We start from the raw sequence: 23,244 nt of genomic DNA, 5'->3' as shown, positions 1-23,244 counted from the left end.
AGAGCCATTAGTGATGGCATTCGATTGTGACGTCATGGTAACCAATGACTTCACAATGGTCTGCAAAGCATTGTGATGCAATTTCATTGCAGCGATATCTACAGTATAGATATCGCTTGATCTCACCCAAGCGATATCTCCTGTGGGAGCCTGTTTTGGATGATAAACAACAGTATTATTCAAATCTACATATGCAGAAAAAACACATTTCATGTGGACAGCATGGTGGCTTCCTTAGTGTTCTATATATTTTCATGTGGCATTTGACATGAAGCACTTGTGATATTTTACAGCTGTTACAGAATATGTTTATCATATGTGATAATGTTGTTATTTGCAATTGTTTGATTTCTGGAGTTTGTTTTATACCAGTTTCTGTGAATAAAGAGGAGTGTACGGACATGGTATTTGTTCAGTTTATTACAATATATACTACATTCTTCTTTGCTAGTAAGGGGCACGGGTGGCCCAGTCATCTAAGATGCCGCGATTCGCTGTGCAGAGTTGCGTCCCTTGGGCACGCCAGAAACCTATGATTGTGGGTTCCAATCCTGGTTCGCCCCGATTATGTTTCTAGATTTGTCAGCACCATACCCGTGCTCGTGGGTTTCACCAAAGTGGTAAACGTCAGCGACCTGCATCACTTCGGGCTTTCCTCCCACATTAAGCTGACAGGCTGTGATATAACTGGAATACTGTTAAAAGCGGCGTTACACACAACTCACTCACTCTTTGCTAGTACCGTATTTGATTGGTGAAGGCATGGGTGGCCAAATCATCTAAGGAGTTCTGTCCCTTGGACACACCAGGAACCTATGATCGTGGGTTCATCCTGGTTATTTCTAGATCTGTCAGCACCATACCTGAGTGGGTTTCACCGAAGTGGTAAATGTCTGAGACCTGCATCACTTCAGGTTTCCTTCCCACATTAAGTTGACATGCTGTGATATAACTGAAATACTGTTCAAAGCTGCATGAAACCAAACTCACTCACTCACTTGATTAGCTTACTAGCAACATGGTGGCGTGGGTAGCCTAGTGGTTAAAGCATTTGTTTGTCATGCCAAAGGCCTGAGTTCAATTCCCCACGCAGGTACAATGTGTGAAGCCCATTCCTGGTTTTTCCCCACCCTCATATTGATGGAGGGCGGTCGGGTAGCCTACTGGTTAAAGCGTTCGCTAGTCATGCCGAAGACCCGGGTTCGATTCCTGACATGGGTACAATGTGTGAAGCCCATTTCTGGTGTCCCCCGCCGTGATATTGCTGGAATATTACTAAAAGCGGCGTTAAACCATACTCAGTCAGTCAGTCAGTCATATTGCTGGAATGTTGCTGGAATATTGCTGAATGGAGAGTAAAACAAACAAAATCCATCCAGATGTGTTAATTAAACTGTGTTTATTGTACATAAATGTTTTTACAGGTGTTAAAATGTGAACCCTATATACACTATATTGTGATATACAAACAAACAAAACAATCAACCATCACCGTAATGAAACAGAACTTCAAATATTACACATGAAATAAGAATAAAATATATATTTACTCATGGTAAAGAGTATTTTAAAAACTGGACATTGCACCAATCAAATCTTTACATGTATATTCAAATCAAAGCGATAACATATTCATATATTTTGTGTTATATACCATTCTTTAAAGGGACTTTTCATATCTTATAGTAGTGGGGTGGGGAAAGTCCAATAATAATGTTCAAATTAGAACTTTTTTATTTGAATAAAATTGGAACTGTCATTATTTCATTTATTCGAAGAGGTAACGTATGGGAGTAAAATGTGTGATTTTAATGAGATCGGTCCTCTATAACTCCATTTTCCCCTAACTATTGTCATCTGCCCGAGGCAAGCGAGTCCACTTACCTATATCAAAGCCTAGTTTCTACATCTGCCTCAGGCAAGCGTGTCCACTAGCCTATATCAAAGCCTAGTTTCTACATCTGCCTCAGGCAAGCGAGTCCACTTGCCTATATCAAAGCCTAGTTTCTACATCTGCCCGAGGCAAGCGAGTCCAGTAGCCTATATCAAAGCCTAGTTTCCACATCTGCCCGAGGCAAGCGAGTCCACTAGCCTATATCAAAGCCTAGTTTCTACATCTGCCCGAGGCAAGCGAGTCCAGTAGCCTATATCAAAGCCTAGTTTCTACATCTGCCCGAGGCAAGCGAGTCCACTTGCCTATATCAAAGCCTGGTTTCTACATCTGCCCGAGGCAAGCGAGTCCACTAGCCTATATCAAAGCCTAGTTTCTACCCTTGCCACATCAAGGCCACTTTTCTTGGCTCGACCCTGGCGACATCTCGCGTAGATTACCTGTTGTGTCCCTTGTAATGAAAACGCGATATCCAATCAGATCGCTGTTATTATCTCGTTTTGCCAAATGTCGACTACCATGGGCGACGACCTCGTATAACGAAAAACATTCACGATTTCATTCCTGACACAAAAACATAGGCAACCGTCGGGGGTTTAAAAGATGAAAAAGACATACTCATGTCAACAAAGACGGGCAGCGGTAAATCACTTTCATACGAAGGTGTACCAGTCGTGGAAGTTGATTTTGTGAAACGTTCTCTGATTGGACTATCGATATGTGCGATTTTGTCCAATCATATTTAGCACAGGAAAGTGGGCTTGATGGGGCAAGCGTGGAACAAAGACTTTGATATAAAGGCTAGTGGATGCTCTTGCCTCGGGAAGATGGGCGGTTATGGACCAGTGGTGGAGGCGACAGAAGGCAGTGTATGGTGCTTATCCACTATCTACACTGGAAAGACATGCCACATTGAAGCATCAAATTAGCAGCATCAACAAGATCCAGTTTGAAGGCTTTGCTGTTTTTTAGAACAACGTTTCACATTATCACGATTAATCCCCAATACAAATTACAAGAATATGTTTTATTGATTTCTTTCGTTTCTTTGTAAGGACTTGTCAGGTCTACTTCTGATACGTCGTTACAAAGGATAAAAAAGTTATCCATAAAAAAGGGTCATGCTCTTATAACTAACAAACGCCATCAAAAACTTAATTCCCAGAAGGCATCTGAGCCTTTCTGATGTTGTGACTTTTCAAATCCTTCAGATTGATAATATATCTTTAAAAAATAATTCTTTGGCTAGATGTCCATGAATTCCTAGGTCCCCGGATGTGGTGCTCATCAGTCTCGTGCAATACATTGTACATCCAAATATGGTAACATTCAGGAGAAGTCTAGTCTTCCAGTGATGAAGTTCCCCAGGGCGCCGGGGTCGTCTGCTCTGTAGTACTCCGCCGACAGCTCCCTGAAGTACTCAAGGTCGATCTTCTTCTCGTGGTTCTAAAATCATGAACATATATTCATGAACATATATTCACGATCATTATTCATGATCAAACCATCTAACCACTGTTCCATTGTCATCATATAGAGAATCTCACCCTCGTGTCTTTTGATATCAAATATATCAACACGAGTTGATAAAAGTGGAAAAATTCCGAGGCTTTGGTCTGGAAAGCATTGTGATGCAATATACAGTGTAGATATAGCTTGATCTCACCCTTGCGATATCTCCTGTGGGTGCCAGTTTTGGATGATAAAAATAGTTCTTGGTTAGACCAAAATGCTACTTACCATGGATGTCTTGAAACGACATGTGCTACTTACTATCGGTGTAAGGGACATATATGTGATATTAACATGGATATAATGAATATATAATAGTATTCATACGTACCATGGAGAATATAAGGAAGCATGCGCGGGCATCTTTGCAGGAGACTCCGAAATCACCGAGGACGTATTCAAACTCATCCACGTCAATGAGACCATCACCTACATGAAACAACATCCCAGTCGTTAAAAGTAACACATGTTTGAATGATTAACTCGTCATCGTTCTGCTAACCCGTCAAGATCCGGGGTAGAATAGATCTCATGCAGCAACCCATACTTGCCATAAAAGGCGACTATGCTTGTCGTAAGAGGCGACTAATGGCATCGGGTGGTCAGGCTCGCTGACTTTGTTGATGCACATCAACGTATCCCAAATGCGTGGATCGATGCTCATGATGTCAATCACTGGAATGTCTGGTCGATTATTAACAGACCGCCGTTATATAGCTGGAATATTGATGACTGCGGCGTTAAACAACAAACAAACAATCAACGTTCTCCTTTTTCAGATTTGTGAGACGACATAGTATGTTTTATCCAAAGTTTGCAAGGGCGGATCAAGTATTTTTGAAAGGAAGGGGCCCAAAATATCAAAAATCCTCCCTGAAGATTATTTTACCGCCTACAACACACTACATTTGGTTTTCATGGGGTGGGGGTGGGAGGTGGACCCCATTAGTTAACGAGTCACTTATCATTACGTCACAAGTACAGATCCTTTATCAGTCTATCGGGAAATGATGATTGATTCTATCAGAGAAATTAATACAATATGCACGTCAATTACATGACAATAAACATAGACGTTGATATCACGCCGTAACACACGATTTGTAGGTACACTTTTGCGTGGCAAAAGAAAGTATGGCCTTAGCCTGGTCAATTTTAACATGGAGTCCACGCAAGACGGCACAAAGTAAGTATCTCAAGTATCGCGATATGTATCGATACGCGAGGTGGGCGTATCACGACACCTCTTCAGTCTTGATTTAGACTTGACCGTTGAGCAAATTAAAGTTCACCAATTAAAATCTATCCAATCAGGGCACAGTTATTTGATATATCTTTCAATCATAATGTTCATTTCAATGCCAGAGACACACTATGCAACAGGTGGTTTGCACGAACTGGCTACGGATGAACATAACAATGACTCGTTGCAAATATCACCTGGCTAACGGGCTGGTGCGACAGCTAGTCTATCGCACACTCGGCTTCCGTGAACTTCCCTGATCCACCAAACAATTAAGTGAGTGAGTATGGTTTTACGCCGCTTTTAGCAGTATTCCAGCCATGTCACGGCGGGGGACACCAGAAATGTACACATTGTACCCATGTCAGGAATCGAACCCGGGTCTTCGGCGTGACGAGCGAACGCTTTAACCACTAGGCTACCCGACCGCCCCCCAAACAATTAAGAGATATAAGACACCGCTTTTTGTTTCAATGTTGTTCAACGCCACACTCAGCAATATGATCAAGTCTGGACCAGACAATCCATTGATTGACATCGTAAGCACCATACGGATAAGGGATACGAGTGAGTGAGTGAGTTGCGTTTAACGCCGCTTTTAACATTATTCCAGTTATATCGCGGCGTGTCAGCTTAATGTGGGAGGAAAGACCGAAGTGATGCAAGTCTCAGACGTTTACAACTTCGGTGAAACCCACGAGCACGGGTATGGTGCTGACAAACCTAGAAACATAAACGGGGCGAACCGGGATTCGAACCCACAATCATAGGTTTCTGGCATGTCCAAAGGACGCAACTCTGCACAGCGAATCGCGGCGCCTTAGACGACTGGGTCACCCGTGCACCCTAAGGGATACGATGATATGCATCAACCAAAGTCAGCGAGCCTGACCAACCGATCCATTTAGTCGCCTCTAATTATCGCCTCTTAGGACAGCTTGGTTTGCTGGTGTTCACTTCTAGTCCGGAGTCCCCAAGGGCTCTTAATTTTGTAGCACGGTTTTCAAGTTATGCTCCAGAAACGAAATACGGACGGACAGATGGACGGACCAGATGATGACTATATGTCAAAGCATTATATGCCGAGGGTAAAACATTTTACTAAATCCTTTGTTGACATGTTTTCAACAAAAGAATAAATAACAGACTACCAAAATAGTCTCTCGAATTATTTCTATTCAGTTTTTAATTCTAGGCGCTCTTTCAACCATGCGTCACGCCGAAGACCCGGGTTCGATTCCTGACATGGGTACAATGTGTGAAGGCCATTTCTGGTGTCCCCCGACGTGATATGGCTTGAATATTGCTAAAAGCGGCGTAAAACCATACTCACTCACTCACTTTCAACCATGGGGTACATGGAACCCACGCTGATAAAGCATCCCAACAGGACTGAAATTTCATTCGGTTGAACAGAGGGAATAAGAATGAAATGGATTTCTCTTCGAGGTGAAGCCAGATATAAAGGGAGGTAATTCAAGGTAGAGGGCGCTACCGGAAGGGGTATATATAGGAATTGTAAAGCCCGGGTGCTTCAATCTATCCTGTGGTGTCGCCGTTACAGTGCGATCTCTTTATTTTATGTTTATGTCCTGTGCATTGTGATTATGATCATTTTCTGTTCACGTGTTTGCAATCTTGGTCGTCACAAGTATGGTTCTGAACCACAAAGCATGGATGGTACCTGGTACATGCATGTATCTTACAGTAAGATGGTACAGTGTCGGTGACTGACGTGCTTCTGAAATGATATGGATCAAGCCTAGTGATGCTACTGGGTTTGTAAAATAAAATTTCAATACAGAAAAAATGCCTCGGCGAGTTCCACAGGGGAAGGGAAGCCACATTGTGTGTTTGTTGTTTATATCTGGCTTGAGGGGATTTAAGAAAAGAACAGGTCTCGTAGAAATCCAAAGCTTCAATCACCGCTGCAAACTTACAAGGCTGCGTTGCCTGAATAAATCTAAGCACTACGACTATCAGCTTACAGCACATACTGCTATTCATTTCACACTGGTAAAACAGCAGTTAGGAATGAGTGAATGAATAAATGAGTATGGTTTTACGCCGCTTTTAGCAATATTCCAGCAATATCATGGCGGGGGACACCAGAAATTGGCTTCACACATTGTACCCATGTCGGGAAACGAACCCGGGTCTTCGTCGTGACGAGCGAAAGCTTTAACCACTAGGCTACCCGACCGCCCCCAGCAGTTAGGACAGATGTAGGGAGAGCTGTACGAACCCGTCCGGTCGTAGAGGTTGAACTTGTACTCGATGTATCGCTTCAGCCAGTCGGGAAGATCATACTCCTCGTGTCTATCCACCTCCTTCTTCTCCTTGTCGTTCTTCCTCCCGTTCCTCTTGAAGCCTTCCTTGTGGAACATCTCCCACATCCGGATCTGGAACACACACAGACATCTTAGGCCGCGTGAGAGTGTAAGAGTTAAGTGTCTAACGCTAATACCGTTTGGTTTTGGAGAGACCTCGTGTCATTTTGGGTGAGTGGGTTTCATTCTGTATTTCAGTTATTTCACAGCTGAAAGGTTCAAAGGGACACGGGTCCATAAAAACACGAGCACTAGTAAGGTGAGGTGAGGTGAGGTGAGGTGAAATTGGGTTTAACGTCGCGTCCAAGATTATTGCACTTACATAGCGACGTGCATGCACGTGTGTGTGTGTGTGTCTGCTTGTACTAGTCCGGACTGATGCCGATTTATAGTGCTAGCTCACTGAGTTACCATGCCGCAGTTTAACATGAATACCCCACTCAGACACAGTATACTGACTCCGAGCCGACCAGTTCTTGTTTTAGCCCCTTAATGCCGAGAGCCAGACAGGGTAACAACAAGTACCATCTTTTAACGTCTTTTGGTATGACGCGGCCGGGGATCGAATCCCGGACCTTCCGCTCTCCGGGCGGACGCTCTACCTCTAGACCACGGAGGCGGTCTGCACTAGTAAGGTGCCGACAGATCAAGGATTATAATAGGATCGAATATGGGATTCGAACACACAATCAGCGGATCCTGGCAACAGACCTCTACAAATGTTCAAATATGGCAACTAGACCACTTTGTCACATTTGTCCCCAAGGTCCCACCTACCCCCGACATGCATGTGATAATGAGTGAGTGAGTATGGTTTTACGCCGCTTTTAGCAATATTCCAGCAATATCACGGCGGGAGAACCAGAAATGGGAGTCAGACATTGTACCCATGTCGAGAATCGAACCCGAATCTTCGTCGTGACGAGAGAACGCTTTTACCACTAGGCTACCCGACCGCCCCTTATGTGATAATGGGACCACCCGATCTCTTGAGGACCATCTCTGTGGTCTTGTGGACTAGAGCGTCTCCCCGGGGAGCGGAAGGTCGGTGGTTCGATCCCCTTACCGCATCATACCAAAAGACGTTGTAAGATTGTAGCCTGTCGCTCGGCATTAAGCGGACAAAACGAGGGCTGTTCATTCGGAGTCAGTATACTGTGTCTGTGTGGGGTATTCATGTTAAACTGCAGCATGGTATCTCAGTGGACTAGCGCTAGTAAACCTGCAAAAAATCAAGACAACTGCTCGCAGGCACGCACACACACGTGCTCCACGTCGCTACATTACTACACTTTTCATTCTATAGGGCTGTGACGGACCTTCTTTAGCTTATTGTGTCTGGTAAGTATTCACAATGTCTCAAACCAATCACCCAGCGTCTATTGGAGGCCCGGCTTCTATTAATACCCCCATTTCACTATGACCACAAATGTCCCGAATCGTCACGAAATGGAAATATTTTGTATTGTATCAATTGATCGACCCGGCGTCTATTAGAGGCCCGGCTTCTATTTTTTGCACTGAACAATTGACCCGGCTTCTATTAGAGTCCCGGCTTCTATTAGAGTCCCCGCGTCTAATAGAGGAAATACGGTATATCAACAATTTAGGAATACTTTAAACTCACCCATTCATCAGCTGTGACCTTGCCATCATTGTCCTCGTCAGCCTCGTCTGACAACCGCCGCCATATTTCCACGAACAGCTCTTGTGTACGCATGAATTTATCCGTACCGACCTTCCATCCGCTCAATTCGCAGATTTTCTGAAAGATATCACGTCTCTTAGTTTTACCTTAGTCAGGACAAGCGTGTCATCTGTAACATATGCTATTCAATATAATCTAAAGAACACCATAACAGATTAACCAAAGCATTAAAAATGGATTGGGATTGCTTTAAGTTTTTTTGAGTAGTATATGTTGCAAGCGCACGCACGCACGCACGCACGCACGCACGCACGCACGCACGCACGCACGCACGCACGCATGCACACACACATCGCTATATAAATGCAACAACTTTGAACCAGGCGTTAAACCCCATTTCGGAGACGATGGGGGTAGCCTAATGGTTAAAGCGTTCGCTCGTAACGCCGAAGACCCGGGTTCGCTTTCCGACATGGGTAAATGTGTGAAGCCCATTTCTGGTGTCCCCCTCCGTGATATTGCTGGAATATTGCTAAAAGCGGCGTAAAACCATTCTCGCTCACTCACTCACTTAAACCCATTTGACCTCAGCTCACCTCATTTTTTATATCGAGTTTCAGTAGCATCTATCACGTCAATAAATATCATTCTTCAAATGGTCGTATCTGTCAACATGGTATACAGAAAAGGTTATTTACTTTGATATTACCATGTGTGCATTGCGTGGTTTTAACACGTGGTTGAAGAATAGCATCTCTTGGAGAGAATGAGTGACGTTTTACGCCGCTCTTAGCACTATTCCAGCAATATCACCAGAAATGAGCTTCACACATTGTACCCATGTCGGGAATCGAACCCGGGTCTTCGGCGTGTCAAGCGAACGCTTTAACCACTGGGCCACCCGACAGCCCCATCCCTTGGAAAACACAACACTAAATTACAGAATGACAACTGCGTGTGTTTTCGAGAAATCTGATAGAGGTTGTGACACAGAAAGAGGGGAGGTGGGGGGGGGGGGGGGGAGGGGGGGAGGGGGGGGGGGGTTGCTGAGACACGAGCGTTGATGAAGTACCTTGATGAAAGAACATGTAAAGAAAACAAGACACGAAATGAAGATACGTTTGAGGATGACTGCCGACTTACTAGTAAGAAATCGGCTGCTAAAATTATGCGAGACAGAAGTGACACAGACGATGACCATATATCTGGTCGTCGTGAAGATGTCATGTCTAAAACGTCTGTCCATCACGTTGTTATGGCTGGACGACGTGTTACAATTTACCATATCCCTGACACCATTGGATCGGTTTTGTCTCAGTAGTCCTATTGACACATTCCACGAAAGCAAGCTGTCTGCAAAATAGCTGCCCAGAATGTTGTCGCCAGATCATAAGCTGACACGACTGGACATATTCGTATTCAGAGACCTATTGATCAGTTATCAGCAGAATCCTGATAAATGTCTGAGGCAAATTGTAATCCGTGATAAGACCTTGATCCACCACCTTCGTCGAGACGTCAGAGCAAACAGTCGAAACATTTGGTCACTACAACAGACATACAAGCGGATGGCTTCAGTTTGCAATATCATGACGTCTGTTTTCTGTGACATTTAAGCACATCTATGACGTCATTCTATTATTTAAATGCTCCATCATGTTTCAGGGATGAACCATCACTTCGATTGATTTACACTTGGAATAGACGGAACAATTTATTTATGTATAAACAAGTGAATGATTTCAAATTTTGTCAGAACTTATGAATTGCCAGCGGGGTTCGAACCCGCATCGTTTGAATTCAGCACCTCTAATCGTCGACATCAACTACGGCGACACATAACAGTACGGTGTGACATTAACTAGGTCTATTAACTATTTTAAAATATTTGCATACTCCTTAAACGCTAAAACAAATAGGTTCATAATCTTGTGTTGCAGAAGAGTAACCATACCAATGTTCATATTTAAAGCAATTAGGTAAACCTTTGACGTGTAAAATATTCGACTTATTGCTACATTTGCTAAAATTCCCGTCAGCATGTATTTACAACGTGCAAGCGATTGATACAATACCAGTTAAGGACCCCTCGAACGGAGCCGTACCACATGTGAAGATCCAGGTAAGAACAGGTCATCAGCAACCCATGCTTGCCGTTACAGGCGACTATGCTTGTCGAAGGAGGCGACTAACGGGATCAGGTGGTCAGGCTCGCTGACTTGGTTGATGCATGTCATCGTATCCCAATTGCGTGGATCGATGTTCATGATGTCACTGGATTGTCTGGTCCAGACTCGATTACTTTACAGACCGCCGCTGAGTGCGGCGTTAAACAACAAACAAACAAACACATTGTCAACATACTCAGGCCTATCGACGCTCGCTGGAATCTGTTCACGTTTCACACCCGACATACGCTTAATAATGACACTGAGGATACATACATACACTATTGGATTTACCTGTCTCGCGAGATCAAAGTCTTTCCATTCCAGAGCTCCGTCTTTGTTGAGATCTGAAACACAAGAACATGTAGAATTTGGACACAATATTGCCGAAACACCGAGTCCGATAGTATATGGGATGTCGATGAGGACGCTAAGAGGCATTAGAAACACGAGGAAATTCTTTCCTTTTACTATTTCTGAGCGTTTGGTCGTTGTGCGAGAATTCGATGTACAGTAAACTACGTGTATAACGAACACGCTTATAACGAAGTGACGGATATAACGAACTGTTGTTTTTGGTCCTGGCCATTGGCGGTATGCTTGAGTTTAAACGCTTATAACGAACTACGGTTATTACGAACAGAAATTATTGGCCCCTTTGAGTTCGTTTTAACCGTAGTTTACTGTAGTTTACTGTATAGGTTTCATATACTGATCAAATAATATATTTGGGATATTTTTTTGTAGGGAAGAAATGTTTTTTTTTATAAATATGTACAGTATATGAACCATATTCAAGTAGAAATATATGCAAATAAGTCCATACCTTACAGTTATGAAGAAAACGTTGAAATATACAGACGAATTCGTCCTGTTATGCTTGTTTGAAAGGGGTGCGATTTGGTTTTTTTCAAACAGAACAACCTGATCAATATACGTTTCTATTTTAAAAAGTCATAAATCCAGATTCCATGGAAACCCCGATAAAATCAAATGTGGAGTGATGCATTGCATAAATAAACAACATGATATTACAAACATTAATATAAATAGTCATATAGTGTTATTATGATATTGAATTTATAACGCCATACACACAGTCGACACATACACACTCCTACTCCCGTCAGAGAGCGTATTGTATGCTGAATCAATATATACAGTGGTAATACAAGAACACACATGGTGTACGTTGAAGCAGCGGGGTCGGCGGTATGGCACAGCGTGTAAGTGAAGTTGTAATAAATAGAAAACAGATATCAAGAGCAGACATATTTTTTTTTATCTACTATCAAGGTAAAACCACATCAAAACTAGCCTCCTATGATTTGTCAATCATCAATTAGTGACGGTACTTAATCACCGCCACTGTGCTGTTCTTTATCTTCAAAAGTTGTCTGAAATGAACCGATTGGAATAAAAGAACCACGTCGTCGGAGAAATACTTTGGGCCTTAGATTCGTGATTCGTTCCCGACAGGCAAACACACTACCGTCTGGGCCGCGCTGGCCGTGAATGTACAGTAAACTACGTTTATTACGAACACGCTTATAACGAAGTGACGGATATAACAAACTGTTGTTTTTGGTCCTGGCCATGGGCGGTATCCTCTGGTTGAAACGCTTATAACGAACCACGGTTAAAACGAACACAATGTATGAGTCCCTTTGAGTTCGTTATAACCGGAGTTTACTGTATGCCAAGGGCAAACATTGAGGTGCGTGCAGGGTTAAAGATTGCTTAGTTGGTGACAAACATGATCGTTTTCAGAAGATATGCTTTTCGAATTGTCGGAGAGCAATACAGTAAACTACTTTTCTAACGAACACGCTTGTAACGAACTGACATAAAACGAATTGTTTTTTTTGTCAATTTGCTGTTTATATGCTGTATACATGCTTATAACGAACTAGAATTAATGCTCTATTTGAGTTCGTTATAACCATAGTTTAACCGTGATTTAATATCAGAGTATGGTTTTCGCTTTGTTATGCCAATGGTAAGTGACAATAAATATAATAACGATGTCCATTACTAGTACTACTACTACCACTACAGACCCGTGAAGATCCGGGGTAGAATAGGTCTTCAGCAACCCATGCTTGCAGTAAAAGGCGACTATGCTTGTCGTAAGAGGAGACTAACGGGATCGGGTGGTCAGGCTCGCTGACATTGTTGATGCATGTCATCGTATCCCAACTGCGTGAATCGATGCTGGTGATGTCAATCACTGGATTGTCTGGTCCAGACTCGATTACTTACAGACCGCCGTCATATAGCTGGAATATTGCGTTGGAGTGCGGCGTTAAACAACAAACAAACTACTACTACTACTACTACTACTACTAATTCCATGATGATGATGATGATGATTGTTCCTGATGACTACATACATGTGAAACCGATTAAATCGACACGCATTATTTGACACGGGTGAAAACCAATAGGAAATACATCAAAACAAAAACAGGATCATTTACTCACCAAAAAACGTGTAATACTCATGCAAAAGCTTGTTTTTCTGGAACTGACTCAGGTCAGGTTTGACCAGCCCCAGAGTGCCGCCCATCGTCTTCGATACTGCAACCAACCACAACAGCACCGTCAATACCACTCCATATCGGCAATCAAGTTAGCAGTTTGTTATCACTGCATGACGTGTTCATTAGGATCTGCGTTTGTGACAGTGATTCCACCAGCAGACAAACTGTCGCCTTGCAGGACAGCGAGCCTCGACACCGAGCCACGCACACTGTCAATTACAGATCCCGACATGAGATCTCGTCAGCTATTGTACGACAACCTGCATAACACACAACTCCGAAGTCCGAAATGTTTGGATCAAGGGTGGTATCCGTAAACAGCTGGTAAAAAGACTCGTGAACAGTTAAGAAAATAAGCTGTTTGAATTACCGTTTCATAATAAGATTAATATCACATTTATAACATACGTTGTGGTAAAATAACAGTAAAATGAGGGATGTAAGCTAGTGGCTGAGTTATAGACGAACGTCACCGGTTAATCGATAACAGCTGGCGTTTGGGAGTCCCGATGTCACGTGATATGCCGATATTATCACGTGACCTGGCGATCAACCTGTTGCAGGTGTTTTGGTGTGAAGGCGAAGTAGGCTGGTCGTAAATCCACCATATTGATATTTACCATAGACACAGGGTCATTGATTTCACAACGCGCATTCATAAAAATCTGTATTTGTCGTGCGGGGTAGTATTCAACTGGCCCTGTCGTGTCAATATTTGAGTTTGACGACATGCAACATTTTAGCTTTGATTAAAATAGAAGTGTGTATGCATGTGTGACATTTAGGTATAACAGAGGTATATTTTGTGAAAAAAATATTCGACATCAAGTTAAAACAAGCATCATCTTTTAACGTATTTAAGTATCAAGCAGCCGAGGAATCAAACCAGCGTCCTTCAGCTGTATCCTCCAAACCACGGAGACGGACTCCAAACGAAATCGGGACCGCCTCCGAGGTCTAGTGGAAGAGCGTTTGCCCGGAGTGGAAGGTCCGGGGCTCGATCCCCGGGCGCTTCATATAAAATGGCGTTAAAGGATGGTACTTTTTGTTACCTGACTGGCGCTCGGCATTAAGACACTAAAACAAGGTGTGGTCGGTTCGGAGTTAGTATACTGTGTCTGAGTGGGGTATTCACACGCACACACACGCGCGCGCACGCACGCACGCACGCACGCACGCACGCACGCACACCCACACACGCTATATAAGTGCAATAATCTTGGACGTGATTTCACCTCACCTCACAATGGTCCTCTTTCAAACATTTCCACTCACTCACTCAACTATTTTAACAAGATAGAGGAAGTATCCTTGCGAAGGATGACATATTCAAAGAAGCACTAATAAAATAATAAAGTTAAAACAGCATTTCACCTAAGGAAACGAAATGAAACCTTTATCATTCATATTCATATATACAAATGAATATATACTCAGCTACAAAAGTTCCCTTTCCAATCGGTTGCATAAGCCTTTCTGGTGTTTTCTTTCAAATCGGATACGAAAATATTAAAAACATGTAGCATAAACGCAACATTAGCAGAAAGCATGAAAAGTGTCTTTAATGCAGCAATCATGCAATTGATGACGTAAGCCAGGGAATAGTGAGTGAGTTAGTTGAGTATTGAGACATGTCCCTGATCCTACTGTTGTTTGTAAAATTGTAAGTCTGTGTTAAAATGTGCGAGTTACGAAAGTCTTAGCGACAAGGCCCTCTCTGACTGGCCCTTGAAATCTATTGTTTATTTTTTGCTTAACGCCGCATTCCAGCTATATGACGGTGGTCTGTAGATAACCGAGTCTGGGCAAGATAATTCAGTGATTGATCAACTCAATTGGGATACGGTGACATGCATCGATAAGTCAGCGAGCCTGACCTCCAAATCCCGTTTGTCGCCTCTTGCGACAAACATGGATTGCTGAAGATCAGTGAGTGAGTGAGTTGGGTTTAAAGCCGCTTTTAACAGTATTCCAGTTATATCACGGCGTGTCAGCTTAATGTGTGAGGAAAGCCCGAAGTGATGCAGGTCTCAGACGTTTACCATTTCGGTGAAACCCACGAGTACGGGTATGGTGCTGACAAACCTAGAAACATAATCGGGGCGAACCGGGATTCGAACCCACAATGATAGGTTTCTGGCGTGCCCTTAGGCGACTGGGCCACCCGTGCCCCCTTTCCCATATTAAGAAATTGCGTGATACATCCATATGTCACTGTCCCACTCATGTTATATGAAAGAAACTGTACTCTTAGCCACGAGGCCGCACTCAACAATATTCCAGCTATATGACGACGGTCTGTCAATATTCGAGTCTGGGCCAGACAATCCAGTGATTGACATCATGAGCATCGACCTACGCAATTGGGATCGATGGCATGCATCAACCAAGTCAGCGAGCCTGACCACCTGATCCCGTTAGTCGCTCCTCACGACAAGCATAGTCGCCTTTTACGACAAGCATGGGTTGTTGAAGACCTATTCTACCCCGGATCTTCACGGGTCATATATCAGCGTGGAATGACACCTTACCAACATTGTAGGTTTTGTCACACAATATAAATTGTATATCGTGAAATCCAGGCTAACGAGAGCCGCGTGGTTCACGTCAATCATTTGTCAAACGTAATGAGATGAGATGTAATGAACGTGTGAGATGTAATGACATGAAATACCACACGACAGATGTTAATTGACAATGCGATTATACAACAAGGCCACTGAGGTCACAGAATGTAATAACTGTAAAGTACGATTGTACTAATTCAATTATTTCTAACATCCCTGAGTGGAAGATGTTTACTTCTTGTTGCTATTTATTTGACGTCAGCAGACTTATCATTAACATCGCCGAGAAAGAATCATGTATTTCCAGTATTGTCGTCCTGATACAAGTTTCCGGTTTAGAGAATCACGGGTACAGGAAAAGCGTACAGTACTTCGCGTAGATGGAGATCTTAGAAAAAGTAATCGTCAACTTTGTGACATTTGTTTGTTTGTTTGTTTGTTTACATGAACCAATTCTGACCACCGGGTCCCGTTCGTCGTCTCTTATGACAAGCATGGTTTGCTGAAAACCTATGCTCGACCCTCGGATTCAAGTGTACAGTCAGGGCCATTGGGGTCCCGATCAACTAACGGATCCTACTGAGTTGGGTGCATGGCTAAAAAACCCATATAACAGTAAAAGACTAATATTTGGTTAATCAAAAGCAAATTGAAATTATTTCCCTTTCTTTTTGAAAAAAAAGGATTCCAGTAGTGTGTGAGTGAGTGAGTGAGTGAGTGAGTGAGTGAGTGAGTGAGGGTATTCAGGCCTAGGGCGTTTACGTATACCCCACTTTGGTTCGTGTTGTTGTTTGTTTGTTTGTTGTTTAACGCCACACTCAGCCATATTACAGCTATATGACGGCGGTCTGTAAATAATTGAGTCTGGACTAGACAATCCAGTGATTGATATCATGAGCATCAATTCACGCAATTGGGATCGATGACATGCATCAACCAAGTCAGCGAGCCCGACCACCCGATCCTGTTAGTCGCCTCATGCAACAAGCATAGTCACCTTTCACGGCAAGTATGGGTTGCTGAAGACCTATTCTACCCCGGAAATCACGGGTCCCACACTTTGGTGAAACCCACAAGTACCAGTATAGCAGTTACAAACCTAGAACCGTAAACAGGGAAAAAGGAAATTCGTCGACACGACAATAGTTTCCTGGCATGCCTAAGGGGGGCAAATCTGCACACCGAATTGCGGCGCCTTAGGCGACAGGACCACCCGTGCCGCGTCTTGGCCAGACAAAACAGTGACTGAAAGTTTGATAAAACACCCGGAACATCGGGGCACGATGAGACGCAATCAGACTCTCCCGATCCTCTTTTGTAGGTTCTCCAAACATGGGGTACTGGAGACGTACAATCATTCAGGGATCCCCACGGGGTTCTCCTTAAGATCCCCACGGGGTTCTCCTGAAAGAGTTCCCGGATGCTCAGAAGCCACCGTGCCTTATAAGGCACCGCGTGAAGATCCTGGTTAAAACTGATCTTCAGCGGGGGTACGTACGGGTGGCCCAGTAGTCTAAGGAACCGCGATTCGCTGTGCAGAGTTGCGTCCCTTGGGCATGCCAGAAACCTATGATTGTGGGTTCGAATCCCGGTTCGCCCCGATTATGTTTCTAGGTTTGTCAGCACCATACCCGTGCTCCTGGGTTTCACCGAAGTAGTAAACGTCTGAGACCTGCATCGCCCTGCTTTCCTCCCACATTAAGCTGACACGCCGTGATATAACTGGAATACTGTTAAAAGCGGCGTTAAACCCAACTCACTCACTCACTGATCTTCAGCAATCCATGTTTGTCGCAAGAGGCGACAAACGGGATTTGGAGGTCAGGCTCGCTGACTTGTTGATGCATGTCACCGTATCCCAATTGAGTTGATCAATCACTGAATTATCTTGCCCAGACTCGGTTATGTACAGACCACCGTCATATAGCTGGAATGCGGCGTTAAGCCAAAAATAAACAATAGATTTCAAGGGCCAGTCAGAGAGGGCCTTGTCGCTAAGACTTTCATAACTCACACATTTTAACACAGACTTACAATATTACAAACAACAGTAGGATCAGGGACATGTCTCAATACTGAGCAGGCACTGAACACGCGTAGGAATGATAATACCAAACAATATGTAGCTTCTTAATATAATTACCAAAGTAACACTCAGAAGCATGTTTTCAAAGTGACCTAGCGATAACATAAATATATATATTTATACGTACATTCTCCGGATAGTCGACGAAACATCTCCATGGCTCTGTGACCAAGTTGAGTCTACTGGCATTTAAGGCGTCGTTTATTAAACTACTAAAACTTGAAGCAAATACTCCAGCCATCCCGGCTGCGTTTTATCGAAAAGTCGATGCCAATCCATTCACAATTCTGTTCCGTCCACACAGGGCGTTCTTTGTAGTGAGTACACTGTATGGATTTTTAACTGAATTTATGAACTGATATTGCTGAAAATGGTCAATACGTAGTGCAACGTCGGAGAAATGAATTTGAAATTGTCACTTGCTCTGTCAAGCGTTCATTGGTCCATTGTGAGGTTAACCATAGTGGGTGTAGCGTATTGACATTAGCGAAACGCTACTTGGATCGCTATGGCCTAACAGGACTATTCTGCCTCACTCTGAACACGATCGGCCATTTCTCCTGAAAACAAACTGTTGAGGTGACTTACAGCCATTGTAAGCCGGGACTAATTTGGACCTATCGACCCCGCTCGCACGTGACCGTCAAGTTATATAAACATCTCATTCGTGACCAACTCGTGTTATTACGGGACAAGCCGAATAACGACTCGTGCCCCTCTCATGGCCATTTTTGCGACCGGGATCCGTCTTAGCGCAAACGGGCGTAATGGTTCACATATATTTCCCCATATGGCATATATATTTCAGATGCAGTTTGACGCTCATAGGGACATGCGGAATTATACAGTATGATTGAACACATTTAACTGTTTCTTGGGTATATATTTAGATGCAAGACACATGTAAAATCAAAAATTATTTCCGAGATATTCTTTGACGAATCATACGCGCATTCTGATTGGTTTGTCGTATTTTCGCACACAACATTCATCGATAGGGGGACGAGTCTTCTTGCAGGTTACGGAAAGTGGCGAGTGATGACGGAAAGTGGCGAGTGGTGGCGAATGATAAACATTTCAGCTTGCAGTCGACAGCCAGGAGCACATCACATAGGCATCTCAATATATACTGAACAACAAAAGTTCCTGTGACATTAAATAAGATTAAATGCAAAGTTCAGAAAATTCGTGATTTCATAAAAAATACCATTAACATGCCGAAATGTCAATTTACAAATCAATAGCGTGTGTCCACCTCTGGTTGCGATGTAAGCAACACATCTTTGTCTCAAGGAATGGACCAGGCGTCGAACAAAGTGCTTTGGGATATCTGTCCATATCTGCTCGAGCATGTTTCGAAGTTCATGGAGTGTCTGTGGAACACGTGGTTGACTTTGAAGGCGCCGATCCATCTCATCCCACATGTGCTCGATTGGTGAGAGATCAGGGGAGCGAGCCGGCCAGGGGATGACAATCACGTTGTTTTGTTGAAGAGAATCCTGAACAAGTCGAGCAATATGAGGCCGGGCATTGTCATGTTGAAAGGTAATGCCTGGCCCATGACGACGCGAAAACGGTAGAATAACAGGGCCGATGATCTCATCGCAGTAGCGCTGTCCATTGAGATTTCCCTCTACCACTATCAAACAGGTCCTCTGTCTTGCTGTAATCCCACTCCATACCATAACGCTTCCGCCCCCGAACCGATCTTCTTCCATGACACAATGATTGACGTAACGTTCACCTCGACGTCGGTACACTCGAATCCGTCCATCGCTGTGGCTGAGGTGAAAACAAGACTCGTCAGTGAATAGAACTTGTCCCCACTGCATGGCCGTCCAGCGTAGACGCTGTCTGCACCACTGTAGACGTGCTTGACGGTGGTTTCCTGTCAAAATGGGACGTCTGGCGGGTCTTCTGGCGACAATCCCTGCACATCTTAGGCGACGACGTACGGTTTGTGAAGATATTCGTCGAAGGCCAGGGATGCTTCTTGCAGTCACTGTTGCTGGCTGGAATCGATTTCACAGGTGTGTTGTTCGAATCCAGTTGTCTTGTCGATTATTGGTTACGCGTGGCCTGCCACTCCGCGGAAGGTCTCTGACTGCATTCGTCTGTTGCCAAAGTTGCCATGAACACCAAATGGTGTTTCTGTGGATGTTAAATTGTCTTGCAACATAAAGTTGACTCGATCCTGCTTCAAGCATACCAATGTCTTGCAGACGCTCATTTTCGGACAGGCGTGGCATTTCGTAATGTTGAATAATTGCGTAATTTTGTTGTTTTTCTGAGTGGTTGTTGTCAGCACATGCTAAACAATGCATATGGAGTACCGTTAACGCACATGTTTTATACCTATTCTCGCGTAGTGAAATGCATGGGGCTTGCATAGAAGTAAACTTTTGCATGGAATGCATGCTTTTCTGAAGCAGTTGCGTTTTTGTGACTTGATTCCATATATGTAACAATATTGAAAACCAAATTTTACTTGTTTGAAAAAAACCCTAAAATATTGGTGTCACAGGAACTTTTGTTGTTGAGTATAGCTTTCTCACCACTGCTTACATTAAATAGAACTACATTCCTGACAACTAATCATTATCCAAATTCAATGCAATGAACTGAATCTCAACAGAAACAATGTATTAACAGTAACAATAATTGTTAAGCGATAAATGACACTACCATATAACAAGTGTGAGAAAGATATTGCTTCAGAGGCATTTTGAATGCCAGTTATCAAAATAATCTGATTGTAATTGTGATAGAATCATCAGGTATTGTTAAGTTTAGAATTGTTTAAGCATGCATGGTTGCCATGATAGGATAAAACAATATTCTTCATGAAGTTGGCAAAGCTTGTGTATCAGATGTGGCTTATCCTCCCCTCCGGGATAGAATAGGTCTTCAGCAACCCATGCTTGCCGTAAAAGGCGACTATGCTTGTCGTAAGAGGCGACTAACGGGATTGGGTGGTCAGGCTCGCTGGCTTGGCTGATGCATGTCATCGTATCCCAATCACCGGATTGTCTGGTCCAGATTCGATTATTTACAAACCGCCGTCATATAGCTGGGTGCAGAGTTAAACAACAAACAATCAAACAAACTATACACTGTGATGTGAACACCATGAAGCTGACAGATATTCACCAGTTTGTCCGTGAACGTCTATTGTGGTAGGAATAATTAACATATTTATCGTAAACAAGACACAATACATCGAGGTCATGTGTACCACGGTCTTTGTCAGATAATGCCTAATGTCTGTTTGTTTGTAGACCTATTCTATCCCGGATCTTCACGGGCCTAATGATTAATGACATCAACACATTCAGTGTCAGGACAGTGGCCAAATTACACCTGGCTAAATCCCTATGAATCCATCTGCCCACGCTGTAAATGGTTAATTGGTCTGCGTCAAATTGAGTAAACAGATTCTATTACGAATAATAATTCTCAGTGTGATTATTATAGCTATTACGTCTTGAAATACGCGCTGCACAACATGTTGCCATGGAAACAACTATCATCAGTCAAATAGTAATTTAAATCATACAAAGACTGATTATTTTCTGCGAGTTGCTAACAATGACTTTTCACATCTTTTGTTACATTACTGAGTGAGACCAAGCATCTCAACTGTTCTATCATATTTCACTATTCTTGAGGGCACGAGTGGCCCAGTCGTCTAAAGCGCCGCGATTCGCTGTGCAGAGTTGCGTCCCTTGGGCATGCCAGAAACCTATGATTGTGGATTCGAATCCCAGATCGCCCCGATTATGTTTCTAGGTTTGTCAGCACCATACCCGTGCTCGTGGGTTTCACTGAAGTGGTAAACGTCTGAGACCTGCATCACTCCGGCTTCTCTCCCACATTAAGCTGACATGCCGTGATATAACTAAAATAAGAGCTCATTTAACACGACGCCCCTGCGTATATAATTAAATGTGTGGTTGGTACTATATAATCCCAGTCCAACGTAGCTTTGATATTGCTTGCAGTCCAATCAGTATGTGTAATCCTGGCTATTGACGATGTTTGGTTGGCGTGTTGTTATTAATGCCAGACAGATGTCAACCCAATTGGATAAAGGTAAATAACACCCGGTATTTCCAATTAAATGCATGTCCATTATTTGTAAGAATATATCCATGGTAACTAGATTGACGTTTAATACTGTGAAAAACGTCACTCGTAATTTCTATTTTATCATATTTCACTGTTGCTGGCGACTGTGAATGTCTCATGTGTGATTGTCTTGTGAGTTCATCTTCGGAACGATGAAGACGTACAACTCTTGACATCCCGTTGAATCAGTGGGTGTGCTCTGTGCTTTATGCGATCACTAAGCTTTCCTAGTCACAAGTGGTAGCATATCCTTTTCCGTGTGTTCACTTTCAGACCGAAGGAGCAGTGTAACATCACAACTGTTTCTGCAATTCATGTTCCAATATGGACCAGTGCAACGGAACATCTTTAACAATTCATATTCCAATATATGTAGCTGAATCGGTATGTGTGGTCAACACAGTCTCCCTTATTGTGATCATCAGCCTGACACCCTCACTCAGAGGATTCTCTGGACTTTTGCTGTTGAACGAACAGGTAGCATGGTTGATACAAGAAGTATCCAGCATGACGTTTCTCTATACCAGGGCCGTGGCACGAGGTAGTTCATATCAACAAGCTGCTCAGGTTCTGAGGCAAACAGGTAAATCTCTCAGCTTATGTCTCCTGTTTGCCATCAACGTCAACTTGTATCTGGCCGTCTGCAAGGGAGCATCCTACAAGACTATCGTCACATGGAGAAGGGTCGTAGTCATCATAATAACAACTTGGATACTGTGCTTCGTTTGGGGATTGATACCTTTGTCATATGGCTTTTTTGTATTGGACTGTGAAGCAATCATTTTATTACCCAATCCGAACGCTGCAACATCATGGTGGACAGTGGGTTACCTACTTGAGAGCTGTTTGATAATAATAGGAAGTGTAGTGATACTGCTAAAAGTAACTTATCACAGACAAAGGGTGCAACCAGATTACACACTCAGAGCCATCTCTGAAACACAGAAGAAACTCAAATTGATGAGACTGACCTTTGTAATGGTCATGATTCAAGCTATAGTGTTTTTTTATTTTTCAAATTCTAATGAGGCGCAAAGTATTTTACAACCACCAATTCCTGTCATATTTGTGCTGGACAAAATCTATGATTGTTTCCGATTGTGTTTCTACTTGTGTGTGTACAAACCG

The 23,244-nt window shown here is 43.2% G+C and overlaps 1 protein-coding gene across 1 annotated transcript; it reads right to left on the bottom strand.

Annotated features, from left to right (window-relative positions):
• Positions 1 to 1,455: 1,455 nt before the first annotated feature.
• On the bottom strand, positions 1,456 to 18,191 carry LOC139460762 (calexcitin-2-like). Its single transcript, XM_071242233.1, has 7 exons — positions 18,116 to 18,191; positions 13,277 to 13,372; positions 11,087 to 11,139; positions 8,604 to 8,741; positions 6,892 to 7,048; positions 3,735 to 3,832; positions 1,456 to 3,337 (listed from the first exon to the last, which is right to left on the bottom strand). Exons 1-7 carry the CDS (start codon positions 18,144 to 18,146, stop codon positions 3,221 to 3,223), a joined length of 690 nt encoding a protein of 229 aa, XP_071098334.1. The 5' UTR covers positions 18,147 to 18,191; the 3' UTR covers positions 1,456 to 3,220.
• Between the last annotated feature and the right edge of the window lie 5,053 nt (positions 18,192 to 23,244).

This window comes from Haliotis cracherodii, unplaced genomic scaffold (genome assembly GCF_022045235.1).
Source record: "Haliotis cracherodii isolate W230 unplaced genomic scaffold, xgHalCrac1.p SCAF_14, whole genome shotgun sequence".
NCBI classification, from domain to species: Eukaryota; Metazoa; Mollusca; class Gastropoda; order Lepetellida; family Haliotidae; genus Haliotis; species Haliotis cracherodii.
This window is presented reverse-complemented; position numbering and strand designations above follow the sequence as displayed.

Coding starts and splice junctions, on each gene's coding strand:
- LOC139460762 (XM_071242233.1), bottom strand. CDS start 18,146: ATGGAGATGTTTCGTCGACTATCCGGAGAAT. Junction 13,373..18,115: donor TCGTCGACTATCCGGAGAAT/GTACGTATAAAT, acceptor GGTTGGTTGCAG/TATCGAAGACGATGGGCGGC. Junction 7,049..8,603: donor AGGTCACAGCTGATGAATGG/GTGAGTTTAAAG, acceptor TGTGTGTTCCAG/ATCCGGATGTGGGAGATGTT.